This window comes from Euprymna scolopes, chromosome 4, assembly GCF_053919585.1.
Source record: "Euprymna scolopes isolate OS-2025 chromosome 4, ASM5391958v1, whole genome shotgun sequence".
Classification (NCBI taxonomy): Eukaryota; Metazoa; Mollusca; class Cephalopoda; order Sepiida; family Sepiolidae; genus Euprymna; species Euprymna scolopes.
Window position 1 is genome coordinate 166,345,422 of NC_136485.1, and position 18,032 is coordinate 166,363,453.

Sequence of the window (18,032 nt, forward strand, 5' to 3'; positions counted from 1 at the left end):
TAAGAAATTAATTTTATATATATTTTTAAAAACTAATAACCAAAAAATATTCAAGAACAAATTTTTTTTTTTTCTTAAATCTTGAATCTGAATATTCAAAATAACAGAGTTAATGTTTTTAAAATGTGTCATGCTTCAGTTTGACATGGCATTTTCATTGTGACAAAGATTGAATGGATGCAGCTTAAAAATATCCATTCTTGTTTCTGGGAATTGTTTAAATAGAAAATTATGCAAGCATTTAAAAGGAAAGAAAAAGAAAACAACAGAAAATTATAGATTTAATTAAAACATTTATTTTGTATTCAATGAGTACCCCTTTTTCATGTGAACAATTAAAAATGAAAGTCCCCACTAATATGGTCCGATAAAAATACAGGTATGGTGAGACATGAAGCCATCAACTCATAGCACAAATAAGGGGGGGGGGGTACTGTGATTAGTTCATTAATAAAATGATGGGTCTAAGATTTTTTTATGTAGAAGAAAGAAAATGAGGTGAAATTAAAAAGATGCAGCAATTGATTTTTCAAGAAGACATCAAAATTATCTTTTTTATCTTAAATAAAAAAAAAAAAAATTTTTAAATAAAATCAGTTTACTATTTTGATAATTCTTCAGAATTTACAGAAAAATAAGTTTTTAAATTAACTGCTAAAAACGCTTTCAAAGTCTCTTGAGTGAGATTACCAACATTGTATTAAATGTTAGTTTGATAAGTATTTTGTATAATAGAGGAATATATATGTATATGCAAGCATGAACAAAAAAGGCGAACTTGTTTAATTTAAAAAAAAAAAAATTAATCCTTGCAGTTGTAGAATCAGTATCTTGACAATCACACATAAAAGAAATTGGATGGATTCAAAATACATAAATAGTTAATGATAATGATTCATTCAATTTTTGTCTTAATATTTAAGAGAGAGGAGGGGGGGCTAAGAGGAAGAAGAGAAAGAAAGGAAGAGAATAGGTAAGCATTCAATTGAATTTAATGATTTTTCTAAAATACATAAAATTGATCAGTTTATATTGAGATTGCATCAAAGGATATTGGAACACAGAAAAAACAAATTCTTTTTTAATTGATTAACTGAAATTCTAATGAATAGCATAATACATTAGATTTAAAAAAAACAAAAAAAAAAACGCAATAAATACAAACAAGAAAATAAAAAAAGAAACTGGAAAAACTGTAAAACGTAAACCATAACATACTTCCTAACTTCTGGCATGATGCTAGTGGAAGCGGTGACAAGGCAAATCAGTCCTTTGCTTTTTTTCTCTCACACCTATATCTTCCCTATGCATGTACTCTTTTTTATTTTTATAACATTTTTCCAATTTTTTTTTTCCTTTAATTTAATAATCATTGAAAAGTTGTTTTTTTCGGTGTTATTTTAATGAAGAATTATTGAAATTAGTATTTTTATTATTTTTTTTAAGAATTATTGAAAACACTTTTTGAAATCTTTTTAAACGATTTTGGTAACATGTTTTGGATACATTATTATTTTTTAATGGTGTTTGAAATTTTGTTATTTTGATTCCAATCATTTTATTTTAATACTTTCATAAACACATTATATAAATTCAAATAAAGTAGAATTTTTAAAATTTTAAAATAAAAAAAAACGTATTTTCATAATTTCATAAACATATTTCTTATAAAATTTAAAATTATATAAAACTTATTTTTTAATTTTGTTATTTAAAAGTGCAAATAAAGACTAATTGTGTTATTTTCATATTTATAATTTTGCTAATTTTTATTATATACTTTTTAATAATGTTTTTTTTTTCTTATATTTTATTTCAATAAATTGCTTAACAATAGAAATACTGAAGAACAATGGAAGTGAAGGAAGTGATTTACCTTGTCACCACTTGTAGCAGCCATGTCGGAAGTTAGGAAGTACGTTAACTGACTATAACCAAAATAAATACCTTACAGTTAGTATATAATAAGGGTAATATTCTGTTACATAATGAAGTATATAAATATAGAATCTTCTAGACTGACAAATTAATGCTTTAATTTTCCAAATATTTTTAATATCAAAAGTCAGAATCATATCCAATATATAAAGTCAGATGAACTGGTGCAGGTTTCAGTATCTGTGACAGAGTGATGAAGAAAACTTAACTTTGAGGAATTACAAAAACCAGAAACATTATACAAGACTAAATTTTTTATTTTGTAAATTTGAAAGTAATATCGCAATTTTTATTTTGACTAGAACAAATGAGAATCAGGGCAAAAATAATGCAAAAGAATAAAAATATTCTTAGAAACAAAAGTTATAAAATAAAAGTACTAAAATTAAAGATATGACTAAAATTAAGATTCATGGAAAATAAAAATTAAATAGGACTTTTAAACTATTCAGTTTTTGATGGATTCAATTCACCAGAGAAAGTAAATTTAATGATAACGAGGTTGATTTTATTTGAAACTGTGTTAGTCAACTTAAGAAATAATATAAGAGATAGTCAGCAAATAAAACTCAAGTGTAATCTCAATTCATCCATAAATCTGAATTTGTTTTTATAGTTTCTCAGAATGTTTTTGAGGGTTGTCACTTACAGTTTTCATTATTTGAATGAAGGGGGGGGGGACTGAATGAAAGAAAAAAAGGGGGGGAAAACTGAATGAAAGAAAAGGGAGGGGGGAAAATGAAAGAAAAGAGGGGGGAAAATGAATGAAAGAAAAGAGGGGGGGGGAAATGAATGAAAGAAAAGAGAGGGGGGAAAATGAATGAAAGAAAAGAGAGGGGGGAAATGAATGAAAGAAAAGGGAGGGGGGAAAAACTGGATGAAAGAAAAGGGAGGGGGGAAAAACTGGATGAAAGAAAAAAGGGGGGAAAACTGAATGAAAGAAAAAAAAGGTGGAAAACTGGATGGGAAAAAGGGGGAAACTGGATGGAAAAAAAGGGGGGAACTGGATGAAAAATAAAGAAAAAGGAAAAATTGAAGAAAGAAAGGGGAAAAAAAAGAAAAACATTAACATACAAACAGATTTTAAAATGTACATAGATGGGAGTGAGTAATACCAATTTATTGTTTTTGTTATTTTACATATTCTTTTATTTACTAGTACATGAAGAAGAAGGGGCAGAGCACCACTGCTGCTGTAATGGACGAGTTTTGGATGCTGAAACTGGCAGAACTAGAAGAAAAAAGTAACAACACTACATACAAAACATAGAATTGGTTCATCTGAGGAACACATCAGAGGGGGAGGAGTTGGGGATAAGAACCAAAGCAAATAATATTAACCTTTGGCATCATAAAATATACACACTAGTCATAATAAATATGTCAGCTGCCTGAATAATAATGATTTTAAGACAGAATTAACAGACAGCTGGGCAGCAGCAGTTGCAGCTTTGGAAGATGTCATCAGCTGTGTGCAATCTTGAAGTTATATGATCGTACCTTGTTTGAAGAGTAGTCTCTGATAGCAACAATGAGTAGCAGGGGATGATACAGCCTTCCCTCTCGATGCTTTAACACACATTTCAGCATGACATTCTTAACAAAAAGTCAAAATGATTGACTAATTGGGTTTTAGTTTATCACAATTGCTGGTTTTCTTTTGCTTTTAACGGGAAGAAAAAAAAAAACAATGCTGGTATCTCATTTTATTTACTTAAAAAAAAACACTTAAATGCACTTTGATATAAACCTCTCAATATTTACTGCAGATGCACAATAGATGAAAAGAAACCATAGGCATTTTTTATAAGTGCCATGGTGTCAGAATTAAATGCAAAGACCAATGAGAAAATTGGTCAATGAAAATTTATTTTTCTTTCAAAAAATAAGTCTAAAAAGAAAGAAAAAAAAAAAAATTTCTTTACAGTTTTGATGATGTCTCACTTTAGGCTTTTGTTCAAATTAATTTAAAATCTTTGCGACTGTAAATGAAAGATTACAATGCAACAAAGTATGTTTACATATTAAAAAAAAAAAAAGTCAAATAAGAGAAAATATATTTTAATTATTTTTTTTTTCTATACTTAATATGTATATGTGGTGTTGGGAATGTGACCACTGAATCGAATTTAAAAACATATGTCAAAAATGGTATTTCACCGCTGCTACAAGTAGTTGCCATAGAAAACTAACTTTTGAACAACAAAAGAAAACTCTTCTTCCAACTGTTGTTTTCCATTTGCTCCAAACTGTAATCATTGCCTAACAGAACCAGAGAACAAGTGCCAAACAGGCAAGAGCAACGTCTAACTTTTATCGTGCTGTTTTATTTGCCTGCCAATTTGCAGATCCATCCATGCTATCTACTGCACATGGCAGACAAAAGAAAACCTCTTGACCTACAACCAACAGCTCATCTTTCTGGTCTTGAGTGGAACTTGGATGCTGTATAGTTGAGCCAGGCTGGAGATGCGAACCAGGCAAGCAGGCCGCATTAGCGAGCTGAGCGTCGATGCTGTGTACATGAACATGGGATTTCTGAGGTCTGTGAGGAGGAATATTCTGCTAGCTAGCATCATCACCTAGCAACCAGCTAGGATTGATAGAGTAGATAGCTTTTCAATGATCGAGGAAGGGGAAGCTTATGGATTTCATGCAATCTGTTCTTGCTGAGCTGTTGACGAATAACCCTTCGACAAATGTCCATTAATGGTAAGGGCTCCGCTGAAAAATAAAAAATAAAAATTATTATATATTTTAGAATAAAATTGAATATATACTTAGATAAGAAAAAAAAAATGAATAAATAAAGAGAAAAATTGAAAAAAATATTCTTGTTGAATGAAAATGTAATTAATAATTCATTACAATTTCTAAAAGTTTCGGCAAATATCTGAATTCGTAATGAAAGCTTTCATTATTTACATACAAATAAATGGTACTTATACAGTTTAATCAAGACATTAAAAATGAAAATATCGAAGAAAGGTTATGTTGTATGTATCTTATGGAATGAAGTTCTCCAAAAAAGTTTTTTTCTTTTACAGTGAAAAACAATTTGCTATACCAAAAAAAGGGTTCGATTTTTAGGAAGAAAGCTAGTATTAAAGATGGGGAGGGAGTGTCGGAGCTTTAAATTGAGTTATCTCCCCGTGGTGTGTTAAAAAAATTCCAAGGTTGCTATCTTCAACACACCGTCATAAAAATGTGTTTTCTCGCTGTAAAAAAAAAAAAAAACTACTCGATCAAATTAAGTTAAATTTTTTTTTTTTTCTTTTTTTTTTTTGAGATCTTCAGTCCAAAACGGATACGTACAATATAACTTTTTTTTCGATATTTTCATTTTTTAATGTCTTGATTAAACTGTACAAGTACCAAATAAGAGAAACTTTTATTTTTATATTTTTCTCAGTTATTGTTGCAATAATATTTAACTCTACATTTAAAACAGAAATACTTTATTCTTCATTTAATTTACTTTGCTGAGTAACATTTAATAAAATCATTCATTGTATTGTGTCAAATAGTTTTCGACTCATAGTTATTTACTCAACCAGCTTATATATGCAATTAAAAAACTAAATTGGAACTAAAAGTAATGCAAAAGTTGAACAAGTGAAGTATGCATGGTCCCCCATGAGTGCATAGTGAACGAGGCATTAAAAAATAAATAAATAAAAATGACTACGTTCAGCATTTGCTAGTTTCAATATTTAATATTTTCATTTTGTTCAAACTTTTCCCATTGATATAGCTGCATAATTTAACACAATAAATTTAAGATTTGAACATCATTACAGGAGATGAGCAATATAATGAACTATTCTGGATACATATTTTGCGTTTTATAAATTTAGATGACACCGTTTCACCGATGACTTTTAAAAACAATTATACGTAAGAAATTATTACAAATGAAGGTTAAAATTAGATATTCTATATTCAAAGAAATTTCAAATATCAAAATATTAGGTTTGTTAATTTAAATCTTTTTTTTAATTAATATTATTTTTAAGTACAAAAGTTTTTAATTAGTACAAATGATTTCAAGTAAAACAAAATATTTTAAAATATAGCTTGTTTTTAATGTTTGTTACACACTTGTACAGACACAGTGAGTTTTGCGCATAACGAACACATGGACACAATGCACAACACTTTCAGTTTTGAGACATACACGATTATTGCCCTTGTTGCATGTTTCAACCAGTAGGTGGTGATATCAACTTTCTCTCTTCTTTTTTCCCTGAGTGGTATATGACCAGGACGTGTGCACCATGCGCTCTAAATGTTTTACACACGCGAACCAATTTGGTAATGAAATGAACTTTCACATACTATTCAGCTTTATCGAAGTAAGCCAAACAAACTCTACAATCACGGATTATCTTGGTAACAACTTTTAACAAAATATTTCATCTCAGTCAACATACGATCAGCAGAGATCAACAACGCACACGTAAGCACGTACATGTCTTACGCATTTTTCGCCAAAAGCTATTGTCTGTAAAAAAAGATGTATGCATATTTTTTCTTGTTTTAAAGAAAGTCTACAGTTGTATATCTATAAACTCTATATCTATTTTCATTAATTTATGCCATCGAACAAGCAAGCGTACTGCAACACACAACTCACCAAATTCTTGTAAAATCATTCATGCATGACCTTATATTAACATTGAAGAAACAAAATGTTTTTTCTTTGAAAAACCATCCATATTTTTACAACTACAAGTCTTTGTTAAATGAAAAATTGCAGAAATTTCATATTTTGCAGCAAATAATATATACCGTATGTACTTGTGTATAAGTCAAATTTCTGAGAGATGATTTTAAGGTTATTTTGAGGGAGTTGACTTATACATAGGTAATGTTTTTGGAAATGTTGTTAAAGAGTGACTTGGTGCTCAATCATAACATAGAAAATGCCATTTTGTTTGTGCACTTTGTATATACCAGTAATCCTAGTAATTAATCACACTCTTTCCGAACCCTACTACAGTGCGTTTGCCAGCATGCAAGTACATGCACTGTTTTTCAGTGGGAGGCTTAACAATAATTGGAATAGCTCTTGCAATGTTCACTCTATACATACCTATAGGCCTAAGTTCGATATATATCCGGTGATGATATGACATTTTTTTTAATAGGTTAAGAAATGTAGTGTTTACTATATGTTGATCTCCACCAAATTCTACAAGTTTTAACAATTTAATGACAACTATTTAATGGTACTTAACACATGCGTTCATATTATAACGGTATATTATGGTTCGTGCAGTGTATGCATTTATATTTTCATGGTATGTGACAAATCTATATGTCTATAAAAGTGAAATTGTCTGTGTGTACATTTCCCTACCAAATTATTCTCTCAATTTTCAGTCTACAGACTCAAGTCTTGACATAAGCGGTATTGAGATTTGGGAAAATCTTTTTAATCAGTTTTCGGACAGAAATTGTGCTGTTCAACAATTTTATCTTTGAAAACTCTACCAAACTCCTTCGCCAAATTTGGGTCTAAACACTTGAAATTTTAGATGTAGGTTGCCTGGACAGGAGTCAAACTTTTTAATATATATATATATATATATATATATATATATATATATATATATATATATATATATGCACATAAAGTTATGAACAGTACATAGGGCCCGAGCAAAGCTGGGCTGAACTGCTAGTATATATATCTAAAAACAGTAACTGCACCTGGAATCTACAGCATGTCATTGATCAAAATGTCTGATTAGCAACATTTGCATTCGTTGCATGGAAGTGTGGAGCGGGTTGGTTCTATATATGAAAATTGAATAGACCACACTTGCATAAATGGACGTATTATCGCTCGCATTTGATAAGAAACGACTTATAATATGTCTTACAAAAAAACAATAAAAAAGAAATTATGGTTTACTTCTACTTGCGCAGCTGCAATTGCTCAAAAGGCAACATGCATACCACAGATTTATCCGGCAAAAGTCCAGTACAAACAGACAAAAGTTTATAGAAGCTAGAAGTAATTGTAAGAAAGAAATAGCGACAGCTAAGAGAGAATATACTGAAACCACCAGAAAGCGCATTGAAGCGCAGAAATTAGGAACTCTTTATTTCTGGAAAATCTACAACAGTGTAGTAAATAAGGGGCAATCAACAATTCCTCCACTATCCAACAATCATGAGATTGTTTGCACAGCAACCGAGAAAGCTAACATGCTTGCCCATCAGTTTGCCTCAACCTCAATTTTGGCCCCAGCAAACCACTCTCCCTGATTTTCCTTTGCGGACAGAAACCACACTAGATGATCTAAAAATCACCCCTTCTCAAGTGCATGATATCATAAAAAACCTAGACACTGCAAAAGTATGTGGATCCAATCTCATCCTGGCTGTACTATTTAAAAAAAAAAAAAAAAAAAATAGCTCCGCTGAGGTTGCTCCAATTCTCTCCAAACTTTTCAACAAATGCCTTAACGAATCTTGCTTCCATGACTGTTGGAAAACTGCTTCTGTGGTACCAGTTTACAAGAATTCTGGTGAAAGAACTGACCCATTAAATTATCGCCCCATTAACCTCCTCCCTTTTTTTTTTTGCCAAAATATTTGAGTCTATAATTAATCAAACTCTAGTCCACCACTTTAGTTGCTAAACGTCTGTCCAACCATCAATATGGATTTAGGCAAGTCCGTTCTACTGCAGATATCCTAACTAATCTCTGAATATATATACCATGCATTGGATAAGGCAGAGAAGGGGAGCGCAGATATATCTAAGGCTTTTGACAGAGGATGGCACGATGGTCTTCTCATGAAAATCAGATCTATAGTATTGCTGGATGAATAAACATAATTGAATCCTTAAATATGAGAAGAATCCAGGTTGTCCTCACTAGTCGTACATCAAAACAATGTGATATAAATATGAATGAAACTTAGAGGGTCGATCCTTGGACCTTTATTATTCCTGATATTCATAAATGACCTCTTTGATAAAATTGTCTCAAATGGGCATATTTGCTGACGACACTATGCTCTATAATAGGCACTAGGGGAAAACGAATGAACACATCCAAGGCAATGGTGGAAATACTAGAGGAAGACCTCCATTCTAGTGGAATGGGGACAAAAAAAAATGGATGTTAACATTTAATGCTGCCAAGACAAAGCTTGTTTCCTTTAATAATTACAAGAAATCTTTTCAACCTCCAATAGCTATGGCTGAAGATACATTGCCTGAAAGTACTGCATTCAAACTCCTTGGGTTAATGTTTACAAGGAACATGAGTTGGAACAGATACATCAAGGGCATTACCAAGGCTGCTGGAAGGAAGGTGAGCGCTTTCTTCTGTGCTAGAAAGTTGCTTATGCCTAAAAGCATCTTGTACCTTTAAAAGGCTACCATTCACCCATGAATGGAGTATTGTTTTGACATTTGGGCTGGTGCATCTGCTACTAGTCTCTCACCCTGGACAGGGTTCAAAAGAATCACCAAGCTCATAGGTCCCGAACTGTTATCTAAGCTTTGACCTCTGTCCCATAGACAAAATGTTGCATCCCTCTGCCTGTTTTACAAGTATTTTAATGGTAGATGCTCCGACGAACTACAAGCCCTTGTGCCCCCTCGACATAAATATAAACCCGACAAGCAGCAAAGTTTCACCCCTACACAGTAGAGATCCCTAGATATCAGAAAGCCTTCTACTCTAATAGCTTCTTCCCCCAGAACTGTTAGACTTTGGAATTCCCTTCCAGGTTTCTGCTTCCAACTGCACTGACATGCAGAAGTTCAAGTATAATGTAAACAAACATCTTGCTGATCAACTCCCTACATAGTATCCCTGCAACTTATGTCCTTGATAGTAGCCTTCTACATCAAAGTGGTAATGTGCCTCGTTTGGGGTGAAAATGCAAGTTTAAAAAGGGGGGAGGGTAATGTTTGGCGTTCATATAATCATTTCAATATTATACAAAAACATGAGCATGGATACGAATTTAGCAATTATAAGAAGAATGTTTAAAAACTTCAATGAATTAAAATTACAATTCAATAACTTTTAAAAAGGAAATTTATAAAATTAGATAAAGAAAAAAGTATTACAATAAACCTCCGGGATATGGTGGCCCTAGGATACATTTTTTTTTTTTTCAGGTTACAATGTGGAATACAATGTTTTTCCTGACCCTGGTTACATTATTTGCCCCGCCTTACAGTGTTATTTATGTTATTTGATTATATGCATGTGTATTATATACTGTACCGTATTTTGTTACTAATTTTTAATGCCGTATACTGGGATTCTACTGTATTACTTATAAGATACTAGGCTGGGTGCCTGGCGTTGCCCAGGTGTTTGTACGTGTATGTTCAGCAAAAAAAAAAAAAAAAAAAAGTGGTAGTAGGCAGGCAGGTTCGAACCTGTACTGCAAAGGAAGAAAAAAAAGTGGTTGATTGGTTGTTTTTGTTTTACGGCATATCAACCCCTTTTCGGGTTATTTAATGCCGAATCCGAAGATTTTGAAGAAAAAATTTTTAATAGAATATATTTGTTGTTTTCAAGTCGGTTTCTATTCAACCCATAGTTGGAACCCTAACAGGTACTACCACTCTGGGTCAGAGTGGACCTGGGAGCAATGGTAATTAAAGGGTGGCTCCACACTCCCCAAAGCCCGCAAGCTGGGGCCTCACCACTGGATATAGTTTAAGGTCATATCCAGGACCCCCATTGAGGGACTTTTACCCTCTGCAGGGAGGCAGTCGGTGTATTCTAATGCCCCACCGACAGAGCCGGAAAAGAAAGTGAGAAAAAATAAATAAATAAATAAAAAAACATGATGCGTTAGCTGTTGCACCCATCGCTGAACCGGAAGGCTACACAATCGAAAAGAGGCGATGACTTTCAAAACTATCGGGATAAAACAGCGACCCATCCCTATAGAAAATGGCCTGGTTGAGGGTAAAGGAATGAATGTTTTTGGCTAATTTTTCGATATTTGTCATCTGAAGGGTCGAGCTTCAAAATGATACTGATCTTGTGAGAATCCGTCGCCTCTGTCGAAAGTTTTTGCGAGACATACATACATTTAAACAGACAGGTGAAATTTATATTATAGACTAGTCTGGGTGCCAGGCGTTGCCCAAGTGTTTGGAGGTGTGTGTTGAGCCAAAAAAAAAGTTGTAGTAAGCAGGTTCGAACCCGTACCGTGAAGGAGGAAAAGAACATGAAAAAAAATAATGTGACGTCTCTGCCGTTGCGTCCATCACCAAACCGGAAATGGCGAAGGTTTAGATTAAGGCTAGACAATCAAAAAGAGAGGATTATACACTATGATTAATTGATACCTAACAAACCAGTCATTTCTTTTAGCTTCCAAGTATAATAAATAATATCTCTCTCTGAATTAAAAAGCTTCTAGCAGTTTATCCAGTCAATATTTTACTTAACTTATAATAATGCGCCAAATAATTATAATTTACTTTGTTTAAACATTGCCTTGTGAGGAGACAATGTTTATTAACCTGAACTGTTTTCTGTTAATCCTTTTAACATTCTTTATACATCAACATTTCCTCTATATTTCATGAGATTTTTTGCCTTAATAATAAATAGTTACTGTACACAAGAAAAAAAAAACATACTTTAATGAAAACATAAAAGCAAAAAGATTGATTGAAATTAAAATCAATGTCTTCATCTGCATTTATATACATTATATCTAGACTAAGTGAAAATGATAGGCTTCCTTTTGCCTAATCTATGATCTATAACAAAAAGAAAATACAGGAGAGACATAAAATGCACCCAATTTAAATGATCTAAAAAAAAAATAAGAGAAAATGACTCTCGGACACATAATATTGAAAAATTGAAAAGAAAATCCTCAATTATTTCATGTAGAAATGTCTTTTTGTTTGAACAATGGGGGTCAGATAAAAACCTTGCTTTCGATGCTGTTTGCAAACCGTGCATGCGCGAACAGTCATTTCATTCTTTCATTTTAAAAAGATACATTTGCAGCATCATAGCATCCGTACCATCGTGGTCCCATCGATAAAGCGTTCGCTTGCAAACTTAAGTAATGTGAGTTGGTGCCCAATACACCACATTTTTTTTCTTTTTTGCTTACAAAATTTTACTTCCAGTTTCATTTCTGGCTGATGGCACCTAAGTTCCAGTTTTTATTAACCGGATTTTACGACCGGGCAATGCCTCCCACCACCACTAGTAACTAATAAATCTCAATGATTCAGAGGATTGGCTATAATATGTGAACGATATGATAGAAGTGTAATGTCAGGCTTTAATCTGATAATCTGAGACGAAAGTTAAATCCAGATAGTATAAGACAATGTTTGCTGAACAGAAGACTTTGTTGATAGTGTCACATCGAAAGAATCTAACACTTCTTGGGTCAGTGCATATAGAACAGTTGAGGTAGAAGGATCAACTGGCAGGGGATGGTCAAGGAAAACATGGCAGGAAAAGATAGATTTGAGAGAAGACAGAGCCAAAGATAGGTTAGTTCGGAAGCAGCGCAGTCCCACCCCTACTCAGTTGAGATCCCTAGATGTAAGAAAGCCTTTTACTCTAATAGCTTCTTTCTCAGAACTGCAGGATTTTGGAATTCTCTTCCGGTTTCCTGCTTCCCCAACTGTACTGACACGCAGAAGTTGAAGTGTAATGTGAACAGACATCTTGCTACTAAACTTCCTACATAGTACCCCTGCAACTTAGGTCCCTGATAGTAGCCCCCTACATCAAAGTGGCAACGTGCCCTGTTTGGGGTGAAAGTGTAATAAAAAAAAAAAAAAAAAAAAATCGTCAATTTCTAAATGTTGTCCAACACATGCCAACATGTAAAATCAACATTAGACTGAATGCAATTCTATCATTCGATAGTGTAAGTGAACCAATACTGTTAAATAAGAAACAACCTTTTAGAAAACTATTGAAGATAAACTATTTTTCTAAGAATTTTGCGAATAAACAATCACGCACACACTCTAATGTACACATTTATCTTTATATAAATAAAAAAGTCAGTTTTTTTTTTCTCCCTCTAGAAAAAACATAGCTTTATAAACGCAGATGCCACATAAATTCAATATGGCCACACTACTTGCCAACACCTCGTATGTTTTCTGCATATTATCAGTCAATTTTATTCAATATCATTAATTCCTATAATATATCCAAAGAAAGTAGCTCTATCAGACAAGTACTTTTTACTATCATTTTCTCCTCTCATAATTCATTGTTGCAAATGCTTTGTAGTATAAGCTTATCAGCAACAACCACTATTATTTCAGTTTCAGTCTTTATGACTATTTTTTTCCTATACCTCATTCTCTATGGATTAATAATCCCTTTCTCTTCAAATTATTACTTTTCCAGCCATTTCATTGATTGTTCTCTTACATTCCATTCTTTTACCTTTGCCGGACGGTGGCCTAAACAATTCCAATTATTCCAAGATGACGTCATCAACCAATACAGTCGCTAAGTGCGACGCCATATTTTAAGATCATACACAAACTAAATAAAATGAAATCCGTATTGCTACTATCTACCTATTAAACATAGCAAGCATTTAACACTTTTTTTTTAAAATACAGACGGTCATGCGTCAACTTCATTCTTTGCTTGATACTGATGTCAAATTTCTAGAAAAAAAAAAAAAAAACATACACTAAATTAATTTAGTCATAATTGAAAAGTTATTTTTTTGAGGGATGGGGGTCTTCTATAAAGTAAACTTTCGAAATAAATTACAGAAGCGTTTACTTGAAAATGTGTAATGTTTTGTTTTTCAGTTTCCCAATAAATTTAACTTTGAAAATAACTAATTTAAAACTGTCTTAATAAAATCTGGAACTGTATTAATGGTATCATAATTTGAAAATGTTTTATTTATTTTTTTAGGATAAAAACCTAATTTTTTCGATAAATTACACTTTTTAATGTGATATTCGGTTGTTTAGTTTTCCTAATTTCAGATTTGTAAATAATTTATAACTCATTAACAAAACAAGCTGAGCATGAAGGATCCCCCTCCACGAGTGAAAAATTTACTTTCACCATGACTAATGTTTATCCAAAATTTTTAAAAATCCAAGGTGTGGTTATTGAGAAAAGTAGGAACAGGAATTAATTACTAGGTCCAATCCCTTCTTTGTCAGGAGACAAAAAATCAATAACTGAAATGTTTTTTTTCTTTTTTAAAACAAATAGTTATTTAAAAAAAAAAAAAAAATGCAAACACTAAACAATTTCTTTAATAAATAATAAAGAAAGTAGTCATAAATTAAAAGTGTTTAATATCAATTGTTGCATCTTATTTTTTTCATCTTTCCCCATTCAATTACTGGCAAGTACTAAACACATGCATTATGTCTCCAAAAAGAATTCCTTTTGTTGTAATACAGCAATTGTTGAACAAAACATATGCTATATTTGAAGTCATGCAGTTAGAAACATTGCGTACATCTGTTCCTCAATCAAGTTTCTGAGTGCATGAAGTACGTAAAAATTATGATGCACGTAATTATCAGTTACGTTCAGATGTGCAAATTAAATAATAGAACAACTTGCAGACAATGTAATGCCAAAAATGGATTAGGGAATCAACAGGTATCTGTTGTTTTGGTGAAAAAAGTATTCTTCTAGATTTGGTTACATTATGATCCCACATTGATAAGATTTCGCATAATTCTACACATTTTGAACAGCATTAGGAGTTATAAGTGCTTCAGTATGACAAGCTTTGCTGCTGAACAAACATGTGAAGAACCTATACATCGACATTTAAAGTTTGTGGACAGATTTGTCAGAGTTGGTTCCTTGCTTCCCCTTAAGTTGGAAATTAACAATATCTTCAAATATATTTCGTGGGTGATGAGCAAGATACGACGACACGATGTAACTCTGCATCCAACAAAGTTTGATATTGTGCTTGAACTTCGAAGTATGCTTCACCAAGAGAATAAATTCAAAACTTTAAGATGGCTATATTGAATGCTGCATGTGATGACTTTAAAGTGCCGACAAAACTCTAAAACAAGAACATGAATGCCGCTTCAACGTTCCTATTAGTAGGTTAGGAGTTCCATCATCGGGACATCATTTTGCATCTCGGAAATAATCAACTACAATGTATTGTTGAAACAAATTTGGTTAGCCTAAGAAAGGTATCATGTCTGTGTGGAAAAGAAATCCTTACAATAAAGAGTTAGTAGTAGGAAAAAAGATTCTGTAACACTTTCTATGTATATAGAATTATGACCCGTGACAAGAGTTTCAACATGCTTATTAAATGTAGGAAGCTATTCCATCAATATACAGCTAACATGTATGCTAAAATAGAGCATGAGAGACTTATTTACATTAAAACTCAAAGGGGACTAAGAATTGCTGATGACATTCACTTGAAATACTCACTAAATATTAGTGACAATACTGAAAATGTGGGCCAATAGACCATCCTACCAGCAACATTTACTGAGAGATCACAGTATGATGAACCGCCCCCTTAAGTAAGACACTTTATCAAATCTCAACACTAACGTACTGTACACGCAATAACCCTTATCCCCAAGTGGCTTCCGGGCCTTGATAAGTGGTGACCACCTTGTATAAAAAAAAAAGATTTTTTTAAAAAATGCATGAATGCACACAAAATGCAATTGTCTATGCGAGAAAACATGCAATCCAAAATGGCTTGAGATTGTGAAAGAACCCATTGCAAATCAGCAATCGCATGATTGCCGTGATCGGGTTAGCAAAAGTTTTTCACCTAAAGCTAGGTATCATTATACAACTACTTACGAAAAGAAACATTTTTGGAGTGGTAGTAGCATACATGTAAATTGTTGAGTGGCGGAAAAGAGGATCGTCACATGTTCATTGTCTGGTTTGGCTTGAACAAAAGTTAAGATCCTATGACAGACTCGGGTTATCTAGATCCAGTTTTACATGATATGATTAGACACCACATGATTCATGGATCCTGTGGAAACTTAAACAGCTTTGCAATAATCTCAGAAAAGGACAATGCTCAGATATGTTTTTGAATGAAAGTTAAATAAAAATAGTTATCCACTATATCACCGATTATCTACTGTTGCTGGGGGGGGGGGGTCAAACAACAGTTACCCTTCCCAGCAACGTAAGCTTTTCTGAAGACAACCGAAGTGTTGTACCATAAAATAAACTCCTTTGCAAGATGTTTAATGCAGATAATTATGTTAACCATTGTAACAGTGTATAATCAATAAAGTATGTGAATAAAGGCAGTGATCAAGCTGCTGTCACAATTGAAAATGATGGTCATGATGAAGTTCACAGATATGGAGCCAGCCGTTACATTTCAACTAATGAAACCATTTGGCGAATACTTAGCTTCCACATGTACTTCATTCACCAGTTATTCACACAAAAAATGGACAATGAATATATTTTACTGAAAGTAATGCAGCAAATAGAGTTGCAAATCCATCTACAATAACTCTGATAGTTTTATTTAATTTGTGTAAAATATACTTATTTGCACGTACATTTTTGCATGTTCAAGTTCTTGCTTATTATACATTGGACATTCATAATAAGAACTTAAAACAAGGATTTAAAAGGTAGATCAATTCCAGGTTATCCATGTGTTAAAACAAGTTTTAGGTAGATTATACACAGTGCATCCAATTTGAATGCTTCTGTTTGAGACTGCTTCTACACCATGTTAGATGTCCACAGAGCTTTAATGACCTAAAAATATAATTCGTAAAATTATGAATACATTTAGGAATACATGCAGTGCATATGGTCGACTTAATTATGATAAGTACCAGGACGCTATGTTACAAAAAGCATCTACATCTGAATCCGCACCTCATTTGAGACACTTGTTTGCGTCACGTTGATTACATGTGTAGTGTCTTACCCAACACGGTTTTGGCAAGCACACAAAGAAGCATTTAAGGAACGCAATGAACATCTGAGCTTAATGAAACAGTTGCAGACAAAATCTTCAATATGGTTCTCGTTCATATTGCAGATATGACTTATAAGATGGATGGTAAAACACTGACAGATTTGGGTCTCATCACGGCTGATCGATCAAATTCATATGCTGTCATTATTGCCTGGACACGGAAAATTTGATATCAACAGCATGAACAAGCATCAATTGTTCAGGATGGTATTGTACAACTAAATAGTAAGCAAATTAATGTTTTTCGTAATGTAGTTAATATTGTATAAGATCAGCAAGAGGTACAGGAAAGACACTTATTATTAATCTAATTCTTGCAAAAGTTAGAAGGAAAAGTAGTTGCGGCTGTAGCATCATTGTGTATTGTGTCACCACTTTTTCCCTGATGGTAGAATAGCTCATTTGACATTTAAATTGCCAAAGATTTTGATCCAATTTGCTTAATAGAATGGGGATCAGATTCATCTAAAGTTTTACAAAATTCTTTCTTGACCACACGGGATGAATGTACAATGGCAAAGGTCAGAAGGAAAAGTAGTTGTGCCTTGGCAGTGGTTGGTCTCAACTTAGCTTCAACTTGCTTTAGCCATGAACAGTTTTATGTAGGATATTAATGGGTAGGCTCCCCACGATGTTTATATACATATATATATATATATATATATATAAAGCTATGAAAATATATCTAGCAATTAAGCTACACAGAATATTCCGCATTTCATTCTCATGAAAACTAGTCAGGCTTATGCCTAGCTCTACCTATGTATTCAGTACTGTTGAAGTAAATACTGAAAAATTCATGCATAAAATTATATCTTCATATATTAATTTATGTGATTAAATGAAGTAATCATATATATATATATAAGCACTAGAAGGTACAACATGAAATATTGTGTATCAAAGAGCTTTATACAAATAAGAAAGCCAATCCTATATTCTATAAACACATTCGCTTAATAAAATCAGTTATGCCGCTTCATATTTATATGTACTTCAGATCCACTATTCCAGAAAACATTTGCAAATAAAAACTTCTACTACATCTCATAATATTATGATCATTATATTTATAATTATCTAAACACTATTCATTAATGACAATTATA

General features: G+C 32.5%; 1 protein-coding gene across 4 annotated transcripts in view; it reads right to left on the minus strand.

Annotated features, from left to right (window-relative positions):
• Positions 1-273: 273 nt before the first annotated feature.
• The window catches only part of LOC145269857 (SPRY domain-containing SOCS box protein 1-like), a 130,196-nt gene continuing 112,437 nt past the window's right edge, over positions 274-18,032 (minus strand). For all 4 annotated transcript variants that reach the window (XM_080125608.1, XM_080125598.1, XM_080125617.1 and 1 more), the window contains one exon: positions 274-4,662. In XM_080125608.1, coding sequence (XP_079981734.1) covers positions 4,532-4,662 — 131 coding nt within the window. In that variant the 3' untranslated portion in view covers positions 274-4,531. The remainder of the gene's footprint in view (positions 4,663-18,032) is intronic.